Source organism: Salminus brasiliensis, chromosome 9 (assembly GCF_030463535.1).
Source record: "Salminus brasiliensis chromosome 9, fSalBra1.hap2, whole genome shotgun sequence".
Taxonomy (NCBI): Eukaryota; Metazoa; Chordata; class Actinopteri; order Characiformes; family Bryconidae; genus Salminus; species Salminus brasiliensis.
Window position 1 is genome coordinate 25,980,295 of NC_132886.1, and position 18,297 is coordinate 25,998,591.

Genomic DNA, 18,297 nt, shown 5'->3' on the forward strand with positions numbered 1-18,297 from the left:
TGGTCTGGATCGCTGCTGTTTACTAATAACACAATAGAGGAGACTTGAGTTTAGCATCTACTCAATGAACTGTGTCTGAAAATGTGCCCTATTCACTATATAGTGCACTACTTTGCTCTACTACTACACCTAAAACACAGAATTTGCAGAAAATACAGAATTCTCAGTGCACTGTGACAATTTCATAGCGCATTAATATATCTGTGTACAAGCAGTGTAAGCTATCAGACGTGGAATACTCATAATCGCATGCAGCTCCTCTGAGAAAGACCAAGTGTCACTACCTGATTCGCATCCCCTGTCCATCTGGGATGCGGATCAGGTTAGCCAGAAACCATCTCGAATTGATAAAGAGCTGATGTTAGTATCTGAATGGCATTTGTTAGGCAGGAGGGTGGTTCAGTGTAGATTAGCAGAGCCGGCCCAAGGCATACTCAAATTATGTGGCCGCTTAGGGCCCCAAGGGGTCCACCAAGATATCATGATAAAAAAAAAAAATGCATATTTTAACAATAACATTAAAAAAATAAAACTAAATGGTATTACACAGGTAAAAGGTGTCTTTAAATTAATTCACTTTCATATTTGGCACACCAACATTAGGTTAATCAATTTCTGCTGTTGGCTGCTGCCACTGTTGGGCAAATGCAGATTTGCGCCGCTTGGGTGGTCAATAAAGGCCCGGGCGCTTCAGCGTATTGCACAATATCTCTCTCCCTATGAAATGATAAAGCCTCTGGTGCTGAGGTTGTGGTATGAGGGGCCCCAAATGAAAGTCTGCTTAGGGCCTCATAAAGGCTTGGGCCGGCCCTGTAGATTAGCTTATGTTACCTAGCCAGCAAGACATCTGCTCCACCAACTGCTATAGCTACGGATAATATTTCATATATAATATGTTCCATAAGTTAAGCAGAAAAGCTCTGGATGTCTTAATGCTGGTTGATGCATCTGGCTCTTGTTTTGAGGCTACAAACAGTCAAGGCTGGCTAACTGAAAATCACACACTTGCTGCCATATCTATGTTGGTTAACAATGCTAACTCAGTGCAAGTGTAAGCCTGCTAGCCAGCAGGGGGTAGGGAGGCGAGGGGCAAGATGTACCCCTACCTGTGGTAAGAAGCCCTCCAGCAGAAGTTCTGCATTAGTTGCTTTTACAGAAGCAGTACATCTTCATTTCTTTACATTCTTCCAACATTTTATTGCTCTATTATTATTATTATTATTATTATTATTATTATTTCAACGCAAATTTTTATTTAAACCTAGAAATAAGGGCCTTGATTGAGCTTGATTGTAAAGGTTTAATAATAATAATAATAATAATACTAAGCTGTAAGACATCACATTGCTAATAGATCATTCGGAATGAGATCATGTACATGAAAATAAAAAAACAACAACATTGGGACATCCAAAGATGACCAGTTTGACAGTTAACATTTATTAAATTAGCAAATGGTGACGCTTTGAATGATGAATACAAGCCAAAACATGAGGTTACTTAAGATCATTGCAATTCTTTTGTGCGTTACAATAAAGAGGCCTCATATCGAACAGGCCAGTCTACTCTGACTTGTATATACAGTGTTTTCTGTCAGTACAGAGGTGGAATCTGTCTTTGTAATCTGGCTGGTTACTAACTGCAATTTATTAACAGTGCGTAGAGGAGGTCATTGCTGATCGCTTCTCATGTCCGCTTCAGCCATCAGCCATCAGCCATCCTGTAAGCATGTAGAAACACAGCACATAAGAATAGGCTATTGCCCACAGTCCTCATTTTCCTGCTCATTTACCAAAGTTACAAAAGTGCAGTTTCTGGTGTCCTGATCCTGGAGTTGCAACAGTAGAGATGCTATTCTTCATATTACAGGGCAGTGGAGCATCAACAAGTGTTACAGCATGCTGCTTTAAAGTGTAGCAGTAGGCTGGCTATCCTTCAACTCAGACTTTTATTTGGAAACCAATCTGTCTAGGATATTGCACTCGTTCATTTGAGGCAGTCACAGTAGCCACTGTTGAGACAAAGTCTTGTACACTTCAGACAAAAAGGGTTCTATGCTATACTGCAAATAGTTGTTTTGTTTTTTTTTTTATCTCTGAACAATATTGGTACCCTTTTGGGGCTAAATTGAGCCTTCTACAAAAGGGTTTCCACCAATGCAAAGAGCCTTTTAACCAGGCAAAAAGCCATTTAAGCATCCAACTATTTATAGGCACAGTCCTTTATCTATATCTTCAATGCCCTTATTAAAGAACCCTTGAGAAGGCCTTTATCTCATGGCCCAACACACAGAATTGTTTTTGATGACTGTATCAATACAAAGGCTCCAAATTGCTTGGAATAAGATCATGTTACACTAAGACACATTTTTTTTCTCCTGAAAATCAATGTTTTTAACATCTTTTAATGGAATGGATAGGCATATTTTAATGTAATATTTATTTTATTTGATCAAAATGTCAAATGATGTTTAAAAGATGCATTTTTGGGTCAAACGTGTTTGGTCAGACACGTTTGGTCATATTTTATTTTTCAATTCTGATTTGATTAGGGGTTTTCTGATTTGCAAGTTGGCTTTTTTACTGCCCATCAATGCCTACTATGTTCCTCCAAAACCACATCTGCCTACCAAATTGCAATTGCAAATTGCTTAGGTTTCGACTTCAACACAGACATGACACACACACACACACACACACACACACACACACACACACACACACACACACACTATATGAACAAAAGTATTGGGACACACTTCTTAATCATGGAATTTGCAATCTTTCATTTAGTCCCATTGCCACAGGTGCATATAAAAGCAAGCACCTAGCCAAGCAGTTCACCTTTACACACATTAGAGAGAGAATGGGTGGTTCTAAAGAGTTCACTGAATGTCAGAGTGGGACTGTAATAGGATGCCACTGTCGCAACAACAACTCAGTTAGTAAAATTTCCTCCCTCTTAGATACTCCACCATCAACTGTGAGTGACTGTATTGTAGGTGTAGTGTGTCGGTGTCCCAATAAAGACGTTCATGTAGATATTATGATTGCAAATTCCAATAGGTTCTAAAATATAAAAGTGTTTGGTTATTGATCACATGGTTGTGAGTTCAATACCCACGTCGGCTAAGCTGCTAGTGTTGGGCCCTTGAGCAGGGCATCTAACTCTCTCTGCTCCAGGGTAGCTATTGCATGGCTGACCCTGCACTCTGACCTGGCTTTCGAAGCTAGAATATAATAATAATAATAATAATAATAATAATAATAATAATAATGATAATAATAATAATCAATATAAAACCTTTTTTTTTAAATAATTTTGTAGGAGTGATGTTGGGATATTCCTCTATCTATTTGGACCCACTGTCAGAATCATATGGTATTTGGGTCATTCCATACCAGAACACCAGATTTTAAAACTTTAATGGCATTAATCTCAACAGTATTCTGTGATTATTGATGATTAATCACAAGTTAAAATGCTAGCTACCACGACCTTGATCATTTTTGAAGGGGTAGAACATTATTATTCTTAATAAACTGTCTATAGGAATCAGTTTTTTTCTTATGATATCTCAGCGTAGTTTTGAGAACTTCAGAGAGAGAGACATGACAAAGCTCGGACACAGAAGCTTTAATAGAGAAAATCCTTCAACAACTTTTAAAGAGATATATGGATGATCAGAAGCTAAGAGAGGAGCAGCTGTGTGTGAGAGAGAGATAAGGGAGGGGTACGAGAATGAGACGTAGTTTTTTGATTTAATCCATATTTCATAAATAAAGCATGAATAACGTGTAATCTACCCTCTGAGCTCAACAGTAAGGACGCTGTGTTTACATCGTTAAATAAAGATACCAATACGTCACTAGGCTCTGAAAAGAACGTGACCTACGGGGATGAAGCTGGGGCCAAACTTCGTAAGATGATTCATTTGCATTAAAAAAGAAGGAACATGTTTCTATGAGACAGATCAAGTGGTAATGGAGATGCAACTGATAAGAAAATGTGACCTAAAGGCCAAAGTACCCATTCTATACATTCTAATACATGCAGTTTCTCCTGAGAACCTCCAGAAACCCAAATGAACCAGAGTAAAGGAGGGAAGGACATTCCAAAGTCTCCCAACAATCAAACACAGGTATAACACACCAACCAGTCGTTTGTTTGGTGTCTGATTGGTGTACTCCAGCCTTAATAGTGCCTGGTAATGAGATGTGAAGACCCTTGACAGTCAATTCAATTCTGCCCAGAACATTCTCAGCTCAGATCTAACTCTGCTGACCAGGGCAAACAGGAGTTACTCTCCATACGGTCATCTAAAAAATAAAAAACCTAAAAACTAGTAGATAGGTTTAGGTAATCGTACACTTACTTGTGAGCTAGGAGAAGCAAGGCCACTCTGACACCTGCGAAGGTAGAATATTCAAATATGTGTGAGAAGTGGGATGAATCTCTGCTTAATATGCAAGTACAACTTGTGTTTATTACTAATTTAACTTGCTAAGTTGACTCAGATGGCCAAACACTCTTTTGAAAAAGCCAAAAGAACCACTTTTGATTCCTCTAAATCTTTAAGTTAAGGTTCTTTAACAGTTTTGAAATGTGTGAGTATGAAGAACGTTCCTATGGTCTCAAGAACTTCACCATAATGTAAAGGGGTTCCTGAAGGAATCCTGATATTGCTGTAGACCCTTTACATTAGAAGACTTACAACAATCTTTGCACTCCTCAGAATGATCTCAGTTCTTTAAGTAAACAAAAGTTGTTCTATGGCCTCTGTGGCACCTGTATGATACTCATGCAAAAACCTCATATCTCCAAATCGGCGAGAAGGAAAGAACCTTCTGTACTTTCAGTGGAGGTCAGTGTAAAAAGATTTAGTTCCAAGTTATTCATCGTAAAATGTATTTAATTTTTTTTCATACAATGTAAAGTAAATGTAAAAATGAAAAACTTTGATTAAAAAATTGAGATACAAGGTTTTTGCGGCACTGTGATAAAAAAAGATCACCACGGCTCAAATATACTGACTGAACCTGCCATTACCTGGTGAACTGAATCAGGGGTGCCTGAGCACCAAGCTGTGCTGGACTGTAAAATACATGTCATTTACATACTGCCTTACAAAGGCCCTCTGTGGGACGCCCTAATGCCATTACACACAAACACACACACTTACGAGTGAAGTGCATTGGGCAGAGTGTTCTGGTATGCAAGCAGGGCCTCCTCTGCAATGTACTGAATAAACGCCGGGTCAGATAACTGCAGCTCAGCAGGTACAGAGAAAGACAGGACAGGGCTGTCCAGAACTGACACCTCCACCACTGTATCTGTCCTGGAGCCTCCATCTAGACCGGAGTGACCTGGGACAAGCTGAGAGGGGGGACAGAAGCACAGCCACTGTGAGTGTTGTCCTCTTCATAAAGAGAATCTCTACTATTAATATAATAGCTGTCATCATCAACTCATCAGCCGCGTACAGGCTGCGTGTACGTACCTTCACCAGGCTGAAGACATGTGCTGGAGCGGTGCCGTTACCGGTGTGTGTGACCCACTCGTGTTTGCGTGTCATGTTCTCGGCCCAGCGAAGTGTGTGTTCCGTGTGTGTTCGCAGCACCTGCAACACCTCCTCATACTGACTCCGGGAGGCATTCAAGAGCAGGGAGATTTCACTCAGCTCAGAGTACTGCTCAGGTACTTCAGGACACTCTAAAGGGAACACACAAACATACAGCTTCATGTCAAATAAATAAATAAATAAATATAAATGAACATTAAGGATAAAATAAACTGAAAATGTAGGTAAAAACAATCACATTCATATAAGCAGTTACTCCTAATTTTATTTCCATTCACTGCACCTATTTACAGTTTCCTCTAATGCTAGGGTGACCGTATACTATTGGCCTACATTTACCTGCAGCTACATGAACTACTGGTCAAACTGTCTAACTCTCGCCCTCTCACCGAAATTATTGACCTACAGTTACCTTCTGCTACATCAACAATTGGTCAAACTGTCTAACACCCGCCCTCTTACAGATACTATTGGCCTACAATTACCTGCAGCTACATCAACTATTGGTCAAACTGTCTAACACCCGCCCTCTCACCGATACTATTGACCTACATTTACCTGCAGCTACATCAACTATTGGTCAAACTGTCTAACACCCGCCCTCTCACCGATACTATTGACCTACATTTACCTGCAGCTACATCAACTATTGGTCAAACTGTCTAACTCCCGCCCTCTCACCGATACTATTGACCTACATTTACCTTCTGCTACTTCAACTATTGGTCAAACTGTCTAACTCCCGCCCTCTCACCGATATTATTGACCTACATTTACCTTCTGCTACATCAACTATTGGTCAAACTGTCTAACTCCCACCCTCTCACCAATACTATTGACCTACATTTACCTGCAGCTACATGAACTACTGGTCAAACTGTCTAACTCCCGCCCTCTCACCGAAATTATTGACCTACAGTTACCTTCTGCTACATCAACAATTGGTCAAACTGTCTAACACCCGCCCTCTTACAGATACTATTGGCCTACAATTACCTGCAGCTACATCAACTATTGGTCAAACTGTCTAACACCCGCCCTCTCACCGATACTACTGACCTACATTTACCTGCAGCTACATCAACTATTGGTCAAACTGTCTAACACCCGCCCTCTCACCGATACTATTGACCTACATTTACCTGCAGCTACATCAACTATTGGTCAAACTGCTTAACTCCCGCCCTCTTACAGATACTATTGGCCTACAATTACCTTCAGCTACATCAACTATTGGTCAAACTGTCTAACACCCGCCCTCTCACCGATACTACTGACCTACATTTACCTGCAGCTACATCAACTATTGGTCAAACTGTCTAACACCCGCCCTCTCACCGATACTATTGACCTACATTTACCTGCAGCTACATCAACTATTGGTCAAACTGCTTACATTGCGTACATTGTAGCGTTAAACGGCTTCCGGTCGTGTCATAATTAATGGCCGAGGCTACTGCCCTTTCCTACATACACCAATAATTCAACCAAACACTCTTACCAGAGTGTCCACTCCTTCCAGTTTAAACATCTTTAACTCCAGCTAAACTTGCCTAAACCCAAATAAAAAAAATGTATAAAAGCAAAAGTACAAATTTAAAATTTTACATATTAGCATGAAAAAAGGTTTTTCTTTTTCTTTTTTTACTTTTTTTTTCACAAGTTGAAAGGAGATAATTTAACAATAAAGGTCATTAAGGCTATTTATTAGTTTTGGTAAATAGGTAAATGTGTATGTATTAATGTCCGTTAACAAGATTTCATGATTTTAGAGATATTTAACTCTATGTCAAGCTGTATTTTCCTTGGCTGAGGCTTACTGCTTTATTATTCAACTCAGCCAAGGAAAATACTGCTTGAAATTCTGGAGCATCTTCAACACTCCTTTTTAATTATCATTTTAATTAAATTGATATGTTTTAGTGGCTTATTGCATTCATAAAATGGCAGTGAACATAAAATATGCTAAAATACACCACTGTGCTGATAGGACACAACCAGAGACTTTATCTAAACACTATTTGATAAGATTTGAGTTTTAATTACAGTGTAAAAAAATATGCTATAATTTGCAGGCTCTGCAAGCCTGTAGAATCTGAGCATGTTTCATTTGGAGGTTAAATAACAGGGTTGTAAGTATACTTGTAATCTGAAGTTACATTCTTACTACCCATTAAACATGTTTAACTGTGGCTAAACAATGCAAACTAAGTGAACCTATCCAGGGCAAGGTGGGCAGCTACCTCAGTGCCCCAGGAGCAATCGGGGTTAGGTGCCTTGCTCTAGGGTACCTTAGCTGTGAATGCTGAGGAAGGAGAACGCTTTGCTCCATTCACTCCCCCCACCCTTACTTCCTGCCAGTCCGAGGGAAAGAACCAGCAACATACCAGGGCCGGGGTTATTTTGTACAGGTATTTGATTATACTTCATTGAACCACCAAAAGAAGTATTCAGAAAGCAGAACATGCATGTAGAGAGGGGGTATGTGTACCTGTGAGCAGGGCCTGGTGGCAGTTGTCACACTCACTTTGTGGTTGTCTGCACTCTGACCCTAGACTGCGCAAGTGCCTGCACAGCTGACCACCTGATGCTGCAAAGTGAATGTAGGGTTGGACTGAATTAGAATCAACCATTTAAAATCATCCATAAATACACATGAACATGCATTAGGCACACATGGTTTACTCTCAGACCGACCTCTCTGAGCCACTCCCTCTCCTCCGTTGCCCTCAGTCACTTGTGTAAGAGCAGAGCTGACCTCGTGCAGAACACTTCGTCCCGTCTCCATGAATGAGTCAAATGCTCCTACATTTAGACTCCCACTCAGAGCAAATCCTCCAGTCTGAAGTCGCTCACTTGGTAAAGAGGCATCAGGCTGGATAGCTTCAGTAAATGTGGAGAGGAAGGCCAACCCAAGCTCCTGGTGCATGGCAGAGACTAAAGCTAAGCTATGTGAGTGCAGTGAGGCCACTGTTGACCTTACGTAACTGAATGTATTCTGGATCCAGACAAGGTCCTTGTCCATGTTAGACAGTGGGGGGACCTCCAAGAGCTGTTTGTGATCCCCCCCCTGGTTTTGATATTCTTGGATATTTGGGTTCATTGGTATCTGTGTCTGGTTTTGAATCTCAAGCTGATTGTCTGGACTCTGGTTGAAGAGCTGGTCTTGGTCTTCGTTGAGTTTGGAGGCCATTCTGCGGACAAATTCTTCTACCTGAACACATTTTGAATAGGATTTGTTAGTATCACTCAATAAAGGTGGACAAGGAGCACATCATACATGGGCACAAACCTGGAGCGAGAAGGAGGAGGAGCTCTGTCGACAGGGGGAGGTGTAGAACGACCCGCATCTGGCTTCTAGACACGAACGACACTTCTCCCACATCGGCCTAAGCCTGTCCTTGCACCGCTTTTCGGCCTCTTGCAGCTTCTGCTCAGCCTCCTGGGCCAGCTGTTCTGCTCCCTTGTGAAAGGACATAGTGTATGAAGAGTATTATTTAGGGATACCCTGATCCGATCCAGTCATATTTGAATGGATTGGGTATCGGCTATTTTAATCATAATCCGGTTCTGAGTCTTTGTTTTAACTACGGTCTTCAAAGCTTCATCTTGTGTTCTCAAAGTGTCATTAACAGGCATTATTGCCTAACTGGCAGCAGTGCAGACGTTTTCAGAAGGTAAATAAAAGAGTGGAGAGTCTGCAGTGAAACACTGAAACGCTCTGTTTCACCAGCGGGAGAACCGCACACCTTTCTTTGTTTTTGAACCAGCACTAAAGAGTGTATTCAGAACCGAGTGGTAATCGACATTAACAGACTTGGATTGGATTGGGGGGGATTGGGGGGGTGGGCAACTAACCTGATTGGGATCACATGTATCATACCAAAAGCCTATATTGCCTGTATATTCATGGTTGTTGGGCATTTTACACAAACTGTAGTAAAAACATACCATCACTGGTGGAACAAAATCTTAGTATCTCCAAAATGAGAAATTTACAGGAGAAAGAAAACCTTCTTAACCTTCAATGGAAGTCATTTAGCATTTTGATTATGTCAAGAAAAGGGAGAATGCTATGTACCAACAAAAAAGTAAGGACACAGGAAGCAGAATATGACGTATTCCAGTCAAAACCACAGTCTGGCTGTTTCTAGTTCATGGGAAAAAGGACCTATTGCTTTCTCTGCTTAGTTTCTTGTACCTGGAACTGGAGTTATCTGGACAGTTAGGGGGGAAGTTGATACTCTTTAAAGTTGTAGGTTGTATGTCTAGAATAGAGGAGGATTAGGCTAAGAATAGAAGAGTTTGGAGCATTGCTTTGAGGATTTGATTGCATTCAGCAACACAAGTGTTTGTGAGGTCAGGATGTTGGATGATTACCACACATCCCAAAAGTAATGGAAATACTGCAACACATTTTCACTGCTCCACAGCTCAGAGCTGGAGGGCTTTGTACCCCTCCAGCCCATGTCTAGCATTAGGCATCTGCTCCATAGAGTCCTTTTCTGGCCTATTGTTTGCATGTCTATGTCATCAATGGGTGCAACTTAAAGTAGGGTGTCCACAAACATTTGCACTTTGCAGGAAGGCTAATGTCTAAGCATGCCCTGAAACATTATTTTACCTCATTTAAAAAAATGTAGACTAGCCAAAGCTCGAGCTGTGAGTGTGGTCTACAGAGACCAGTCATTTTCTTGTTTATTTTTACAAAGTTTAAAGTTTAGAGTGCCCCCCCCCCAGGCATTTGGTCCGTGGTGTGCATGCAATGTCCAAGAGTGTTACCCTCTTCTTGTCGTGACTTTGTTTGAGGGTCTTTATGAGCTGTTGTTGTTTTTCTGCTGTTCTGTCCATTGATTCTTTCATTTCTTTGACCCCAAGCAGGGCTCGCTTCATCTCTTCATTCACGCACCGCACTCCCTCTGCAGACAACACTGTGACAAAGACACACACACACACACAAACACAATACTAAGTGTAATAACTTCAGCATGTTTAAAAATAGAGGATGCATGACTTGCTGTAACAGAGCAGAAGAAAACTGAGATGCAGTGAATGGAGTCTCTCTCAGTTGTAATTCAATGTAAACATCCTACATTTCAGCTGGCTTTCATCCAGATGTCTGGGAGGCCGAGGGGCACCGAGAGTGACAGAAAGGCAGCAGAGGAGGAGCGAGAGACCCAGCTGCATCGTCATGATCAGCGGCATCATCACCATGTCCTCTAATGACTGCTGGAGCGGACTGAAGCCCATGTAAAGGAAAGGCCGGATGAGTTACTCTGTTCATGTCATATTCTGAATGTGTATCAGTTAAAACTGAATACTGTAGATGTTTAACTGTGTATTAAGTTCAACTGATTTGATCTCAATGTGATGGTCAGAGAGACGTTTTATAAACCGAGTGGGGTCTTAGGCCTCCTGATAAAACAGTAAGAACATGTTAAGGTTATGAGGGGGCTGGCAAACATTAACACTCGAGCCCAGGCAGTTGGAACGAAATCCTGTGGTGGATGTTTACTTTCTGGACCTGAATTTGCCATCTCTACTTATACAGTACCACTAAACACATTCAGACATGCTGCCAGCCATTATTTTCTGACAATCATTAGCACATGCAAACAGTACTAATCTACCACATCCCAAAAATATTTTAAGCCAAGCTGTTCAGTCCAATACTGACAAATGATCGACAGACAACACAAGCTAGGAAAGAGAGAGATTGCATCTCCTTACCTTTATCCGTACTATTTATACAGCACTGAGTAGCGCAGATCCTATTAGACTTTCATACTCATGTTGCCCATAAATCCATGCAAACGCTTCCAAAATATCTGTTTGGCCAAAGTAACTACATTAACAAGCTCTCTTGTGGCAGGGCATAGGCTCACACATATTTTCTTTCTGAGAAATACACACCCAACATTCAGCATAATGCTCCCCCTTAGGCTATCCGTCTAATCCCATTAGGTTAACTAATGCATGTCATGGTAAGATTGTATTCTTCTGCACACAGGAGATTGTTTATGGGTGAGAGGTAATGCACACACACAAAATTACAAGAAAAAATAAGACAGTAAAAGTGTCTATTTTTCATATTTTTAAATCAAAGATTAAGACTGTCCAATAGGAAACAAGGGACACTCCTATTGGACACGCTTTTCTCTGGGATTATGTAATTCAACTCAGATATATTAATTCCCTAAATCCTTCTGTAACAACAACAACAATTGTTATTGTTATTATTATTATTACTACATTTATAATAAGTAGTGTTGTAAACAATCAAAAATACAAATTGAATTGAAGTAAATAATGATGGCAAATAAAATATCCAATATTAGTCAGTAGTCAATACTTAACATTAGTTAAATAGTCATTTATTATTATTATTATTATTATTATTATTAATAGTTAGCAGTCATTTAAATTAACTACATAATAGTTTATTAAAAACAGTGAAAAATATAAATACTTAAATTACTGATAAAAAGAATAATGTAATATAATGTAACAACATTAGTCAGTAGTCAATACTGCATGTTAATTAAATAGTGTTTTATTATTAATAATATTAATATTAATATTCATAATAATAATAATTGTTCTCAATCATAAAATAAAATATAATAATACATAAATAAATGATTAATATTATCTATCATTTACAATGACAATAACAACAACAAAAATTATAATAATAATAATAATAATAATAATAGTCACAATCATAATTTAAAATGTGATTCATTAAATAATAAAGAGAACAGTGTTGGTATTGCTATTGCTATTATTACTTTTGTAAGTCGCTCTGGATAAGAGCGTCTGCAAAATGCCCTAAATGTAAATTACTTTTTCTTGATTGTTTTTGTTTAATTCTATATTCAGTGATTTTATTAGATTTTTATTTGATGCTCTCATACACATCTTTGCATCTGTTGGTTCTTTCTAAAGCACTTCAGCCTACTTTTTATTTCCAGACTTTTTATTTTCTTTTCTTCTTTTTCTTATTTCTTTTGGTGTTTAATTACTTGATGTAAGATACAAAACATCTGTATAAATGAAAGTGGCAAGATTTATTCTCAGTCATTTTGGACCATTTCTAACCGTCCAGGAGACAAACAAAGACAGCAGAGAAAATCAGCCCTGTTTTAATGACTGGAGTATTAACAGCATACTCAGAGCCATAAAGCTACATTCAAGATTCCTACAGTAATCCCTGGTGTGCAGACAGACCTGGTGAACTCCTTCCCGAGAGATGGCCTCTCCAATCCAAAGAAAACGTCCGCACATCCCATGGTAGGTGACTTAGCACACACAAACACACACACATACACAAACACACACTGACTTCAATAGAACTTCAGTAGGTCAACGGAGGTGTCTGTGTGTGCATGTGCATGCAGCCTCACTAATGTTGGTTGACTTTGTAAACTGAGAGCTGTCCATGTGGTGTGTTTTACCCGGCAAATGAGGTGAAAGTCCTTTTATACGAGCACTCGCATGGATCTGATCCAGCACCCATCTGGATTTTATCAAGGCAGTCATCCACTGCCACACGACACTCCACAGAAGGTCTGAGTGCAATTACCATCAACATTAAAAACAGACAGGTAGACCAGAAAGCCCACAGAGAACAACCCTAACCCACACACACTCTCTCTCTCTTTAAAACAGTCCAGCCTAGCCATTTGATAAGCCATCCAATGGAAAAAGAAGCGCGTCTGGGGAGAGTGTGTAGTATGAAAGTCTAAAAGTTTGTGGACAGTGCACCCCTTGTTTAGGAAGCACCCATTTCTAAACCAGATTTTTTTAACTGCACAGACATAGCTTGTATTATCTTTATAGAAAAGGACTGCCAGTAGAATGGGATTCCATTAAGTAGCTGCACAAGGCCTAAGGCCACTATGTCCCATGGCAAATGTTGGCTTGAGGAGTATAATGCCCCCAGCACCAGCTCCAGTGTTCTCTAGAGTGATGGAGCTCCATCATATACCTATGGGGTGAGTTGGAGTGGAGCTAGTGATCCAGATCTAATCATCCATCCATCAGTACCTAACCTCACTAAAGCTCAAGTACAATCAAATTCTCACAGCAGTGTGTTCCAACATTTAGTGAAAACAAGGTTAAGTAACCAAAATCCAAATGGCTTCCAAATGTCCTCCTACATTTCATGTTGTTAACGTCCACAAAAACATGAGATTCTAACATTGTTAGACGTTGATATGTGGTTGGTTTTAAGCCTTCAAGTCCACCTCGGAAGTTTTTCCTTACGACTTTGGAGCTCATACGTACGGCATGATTTCTGTTGAAGTGGTTTTGGTGGGTTTATTTGTTGCTGTTGTTTACTTCTGTTTCTCTGTTGCCAACAGAGATCAAGTATGTTTACAATTACTGCAAACAAAACAAAGAGCAAAGTTTGAGAATTAAATGAGCAATATGCGTTTTTCTGTAAGAAGCTTGTATGTACTTTCTTTGTTTTTTTTCATGTGTGGATGAGAGCTTATAAAAAACATTCTTGAAAAAAACAGATGTTGCTGCTAAGCAACTAAAACATAACCAAGTTATTCAGTTACCTGCATTTTTAATCGACACGACCCAAGCATGGAAAGTCAGGGTACGTAAATGTTTCCCAAAGGTAAATACGAATATATGGTGGCGTTCTTGTGCACTGATCTCGTAAATAGGATATTTTCGACATAATTAGAAGACAGCATAAGTTAACGCTTTGTCTTACACTTGGAGCTTGATATTAACCCAGTGTTATGTTATTATTTATTTTCCTTGATTTCCAAACAAAATTCAACATTTGTAGAACGCTGGATTTTGACGTGAATGTCAATTTTAATTTTCAACTAAAATTCAACGCCAGACTGATGTAAGAGTCCAGCATCCTTTTGACATCCATTAGACCTCCGGTCCCTGTCTTCTTAGAAGGGTAGAGACAGTTACTGCAGCAATTCTTTTTTAGCAATCTTGATATTAGAATAATCAAGTTGCGTAAGTACAGCGTTAACACAGCGTTAACACAGAAATGATCAAATACACGGTTGAGTTAGCTCACAGAGTGGCAAACTAAGTGAAACACTGCACACGATTTTAATCCATCATTCAAGAAATGTTAAACCATCAGTCTGACAATTGCAAATGTTAAAATGCTGTAAATCAGAAGAAAGATGCTGGTTAGCATTAGCCAGCAATAGTTAACAGGATAGCTAACAGTCTGCTCACCGCAGAACAACTTCAAGTCTGGCTGACTGAAAGCCCATGTATAAAACATCTAGACAATAATGACTCAGATAGAACGACTGTTGGAAAGAAAAGAAAGTTGGTATTAAAGTTTTGGATCTGTGGTGAAATGCCTCAGGTTCTGCTGTGTTTGGACTCATATCCAGCTGTCTAGGCCTGGATGTGTTAGCTAGCTAGCAGGGTAAACACCACAGCACAGTGTTCCAGCTAACTGAGGATCAGATCACACACGTTTAGTGGATAAGGCCTCTTATCTGAAAGCACTAAGGTCGAGTAAATGGTCTTAGGTTTGTTTTCTGCTGTTTTCAGGCTCATTTAGAGGACCATCCAGCATTAACTCAGCATGTCGCTAAACTCTGACAACTATGGTGGTCTTGTTGTCTTTCCTCCATCTGTTCTCAGAGCATGACTTCACCAACCAGTGAGCTCCCGCACAGTGCCCCTACCCTGTGACTCTTTTAAATGCCCATGGGTGAATGGTCATCTACTAGAAAGGCAGAGTACAGAAATTTGATATCAGGTACGTCCTCATTTTAAAATACCGCCTCATTTTGAGATACTGTCAACATTTGTACACCCTGCGGTATACAGTATTACCATTTTACTGCCCAACCCTTCTGTGTACTTGGGCTGCTATCCTTTTGCTTATTACTAATTTTTGAAGTTTTAGCCTTTTATTTCAGACCAAAAGATCCAAAAAGGTCGGTTTTCATCCTCATAGATGCTGGATGGTCTTCTGTAGACTTGGTCAGATCTGCTACCAGGGTAACTAGTGGCACTGGGGAAGGTTGCTTAAAAAGGACAAAACAGATCTTATGCAGTGAATAATGCCTTTTAAAGAGTGAGGTCAGAGGGAGAGAGAGAAAGAGAGAGGACGTGGCCTCCAAGAGATCCAGGAGGGCCAAGAAACAGCACGCCTGCATGACCTCACTTTGGAGTTATTAAACATTTTTATTTTAATTTAATTACCTTTTCTTCCAAGCTTGGCAGTCTTCTGCAACTGCTCATTTATATGTCTTTCGTTTCTTCATTTACAGTGAATGGAAATACTCCACATTTGGTCAGGTTCAAAAGTATTTGGACAGTGATGCAATTTTTCTTTTGTATCTGTACACAGCTTCAGACGTATAGCTTTAATTGAAAAGGTTTAACAAAGATATAGCATTTACTGTGTAGCGACTACAGACATTTTTGCACAGGCCATCCATTGTCAAAGGCCCAAAAGTAATTGGACAAACTAGTATGGCTATAAATATAGGGAGTATATTTGCAGTCAGTGAAGAGAAGACTCTGGATTTTGGAGCATTGCTGTGAGGATTGGATTGCATTTGATTGCACTGACAAGAGCATTAGTGAGGTCAGGATGTTGGACGATCACCACCCCACCTCATCCTCAACTCCCCAACCATTTCTAATTCTAAGTGTTAGATGAAGCACCATCCATCATTCCAGAGAACACAGTTCCACTGCTCCACAGATCAGTACTGGGGGGCTTTATACAGTCATAATGCCAATAGGTGCCAAGCTCTGGACATGTAGTGTACGTCTATGAGCAGTTACTTCATCAGTCAACACCAGAGATCTAGTTCTTTTGGCAACAATACATGCCAATGCGACAATAGAACCTCCACCATGTTTGACAGATGCTACAGATGTTTTCTAAAAGTCTTACCTGACATTTTGGTTCTTCGGTGCCAACGGTGTGTTGATTCTTAAAGTAAACCCTGTTTATTTATACTCATGAAGGCATGTCTCAAAAAAAAAAAAAAATAGAGACCACTCTACATAATCAGTTTCTTTGGTTTACTTAAAATCTGGTTATTTAGAGCATTTATTTGCAGAAATGACAACTGCTCAAAACAACTGCTCAAATAATGCTAAGAAATGATTCACTCCTCTAGTCTTTCACATTGCTTTATGCCATTCATAGTCTGCAAATTCAGGTAACTCAGCTTTGTTTGATGAAATGCCTGGAATAAAGCGGCTGCCGTACACGTAGGTAAACACCAGCAACTGTTCAGAAACTGTGATGGGGTTTAAGTTGGGAATCTTGGACACAGGGATAGATGCACATGTTCTGCAAATGTCTGTCCTACCACTTACCAATGGACATGTCTGTGCTTTGGCTACTTTAGTGAGGCATGGGGCTGCTATATCTACTTCTGCTTGGATTTTCATACTTTAAAGATACATTTCCTATTGCTTTAGGCCGCAGAGCCTGTGTTTCACTGCACTCTCTGCGTTGAATATGCTGGCGACCAAACTCTGAAACTCCCTGCAAGCTTTGAATGCAACCCTGATGCTTTCCAGATGTTTCTCCCTAGGTCGTCAGCAGGGCCGGTAATGTAATCACGCGCTGTGGTGTTTCTCCTGCAGGAGAAATCAGGAATCTCCACCAGGCCTTAGTCAACAGCGAATCTGGTGAATACAGGCACTCCATCACCCGTTTCACCACTTCCCGTTTTGACATATTTGTGGTTTTGTGGCTTTTTTTCTCTACTCATATTCAGACAAACCACACCCACTCCATGTTATGATTGGCTAAAAGTTTGTATTTATTTAGAATGGCATATTACATATACATATGGACAATAGGCACAAATAAATAATTCATGTACCAAACAAATACTGTATATTAAAAGGTATCTTAAATTCCCAGTTACATTAAATGGACAAAAGTATTGGGACACATCACAGCTAGCCATGCAGTCTGCCTTTACACACATATGCAAATAAATGGGTGGTTCCTAAGAGCTCACTGAATTCCAGCATGATGCTGTGATAGGATGCCACCATTGTAACAAGTTGTGAAATTTCTTCCCTCCTAGATATTCCATGATCAACTGTGAAAGTGGGTTTTAGGACATTTTAGGAACCACAGCAACTCCACTAAGCCACAACGTGTCAGACCACCTAAGGTTACAAAGTCAGGGGTCATCAAGTGCTGAGGAGCATAATATATAAAAGTCTCCAACGCTCTGCTGACTCTGCTGAATAACTGTAAACTTTAGAAATGCTAAAGAAAACTTGCTGGCTAACTGCACATTGCGCCATAGGGGCACTGAGAGAACACAGAGAGGGCAGCTACTCCAGCTGGTAAGACCTGGGAATAATTACAAATAATAATAATTGTCTTTCAAGTCAAGTCAAGTGGGTTTTATTGTCATTTCAACTACATACAGAGTACACAGTGAAACGAAACAACGTTCCTCCAGGACCATGGTGCAACATAGACACAGTGCATACAGAACACAAGTGCAACACAGTACAAGTGCAGACAGACAACACAACACAATACAGACAGAGAATAATACATAATTTAGGGATAGTGTGCAATAAATATTGAATCCAGAGATTTTTTGATACAGTTCTGAAACCAATGCTACAGGCTTGTAAAATCATGTGTAAGCACTGTATCTGGGGCAGTGGTGGCTCAGCGGTTAGAGCGCCGGGATATCGATAACAGGGTTGTG

General features: G+C 40.0%; 1 protein-coding gene across 1 annotated transcript; it reads right to left on the minus strand.

The window, feature by feature from the left end:
* Positions 1 to 1,711: 1,711 nt before the first annotated feature.
* LOC140562753 (clusterin-like protein 1) lies at positions 1,712 to 10,786 on the minus strand. Its single transcript, XM_072688613.1, has 9 exons — positions 10,675 to 10,786; positions 10,364 to 10,512; positions 8,874 to 9,044; positions 8,279 to 8,795; positions 8,073 to 8,171; positions 5,501 to 5,712; positions 5,183 to 5,376; positions 4,376 to 4,409; positions 1,712 to 1,720 (listed from the first exon to the last, which is right to left on the minus strand). Exons 1-9 carry the CDS (start codon positions 10,784 to 10,786, stop codon positions 1,712 to 1,714), a joined length of 1,497 nt encoding a protein of 498 aa, XP_072544714.1.
* Between the last annotated feature and the right edge of the window lie 7,511 nt (positions 10,787 to 18,297).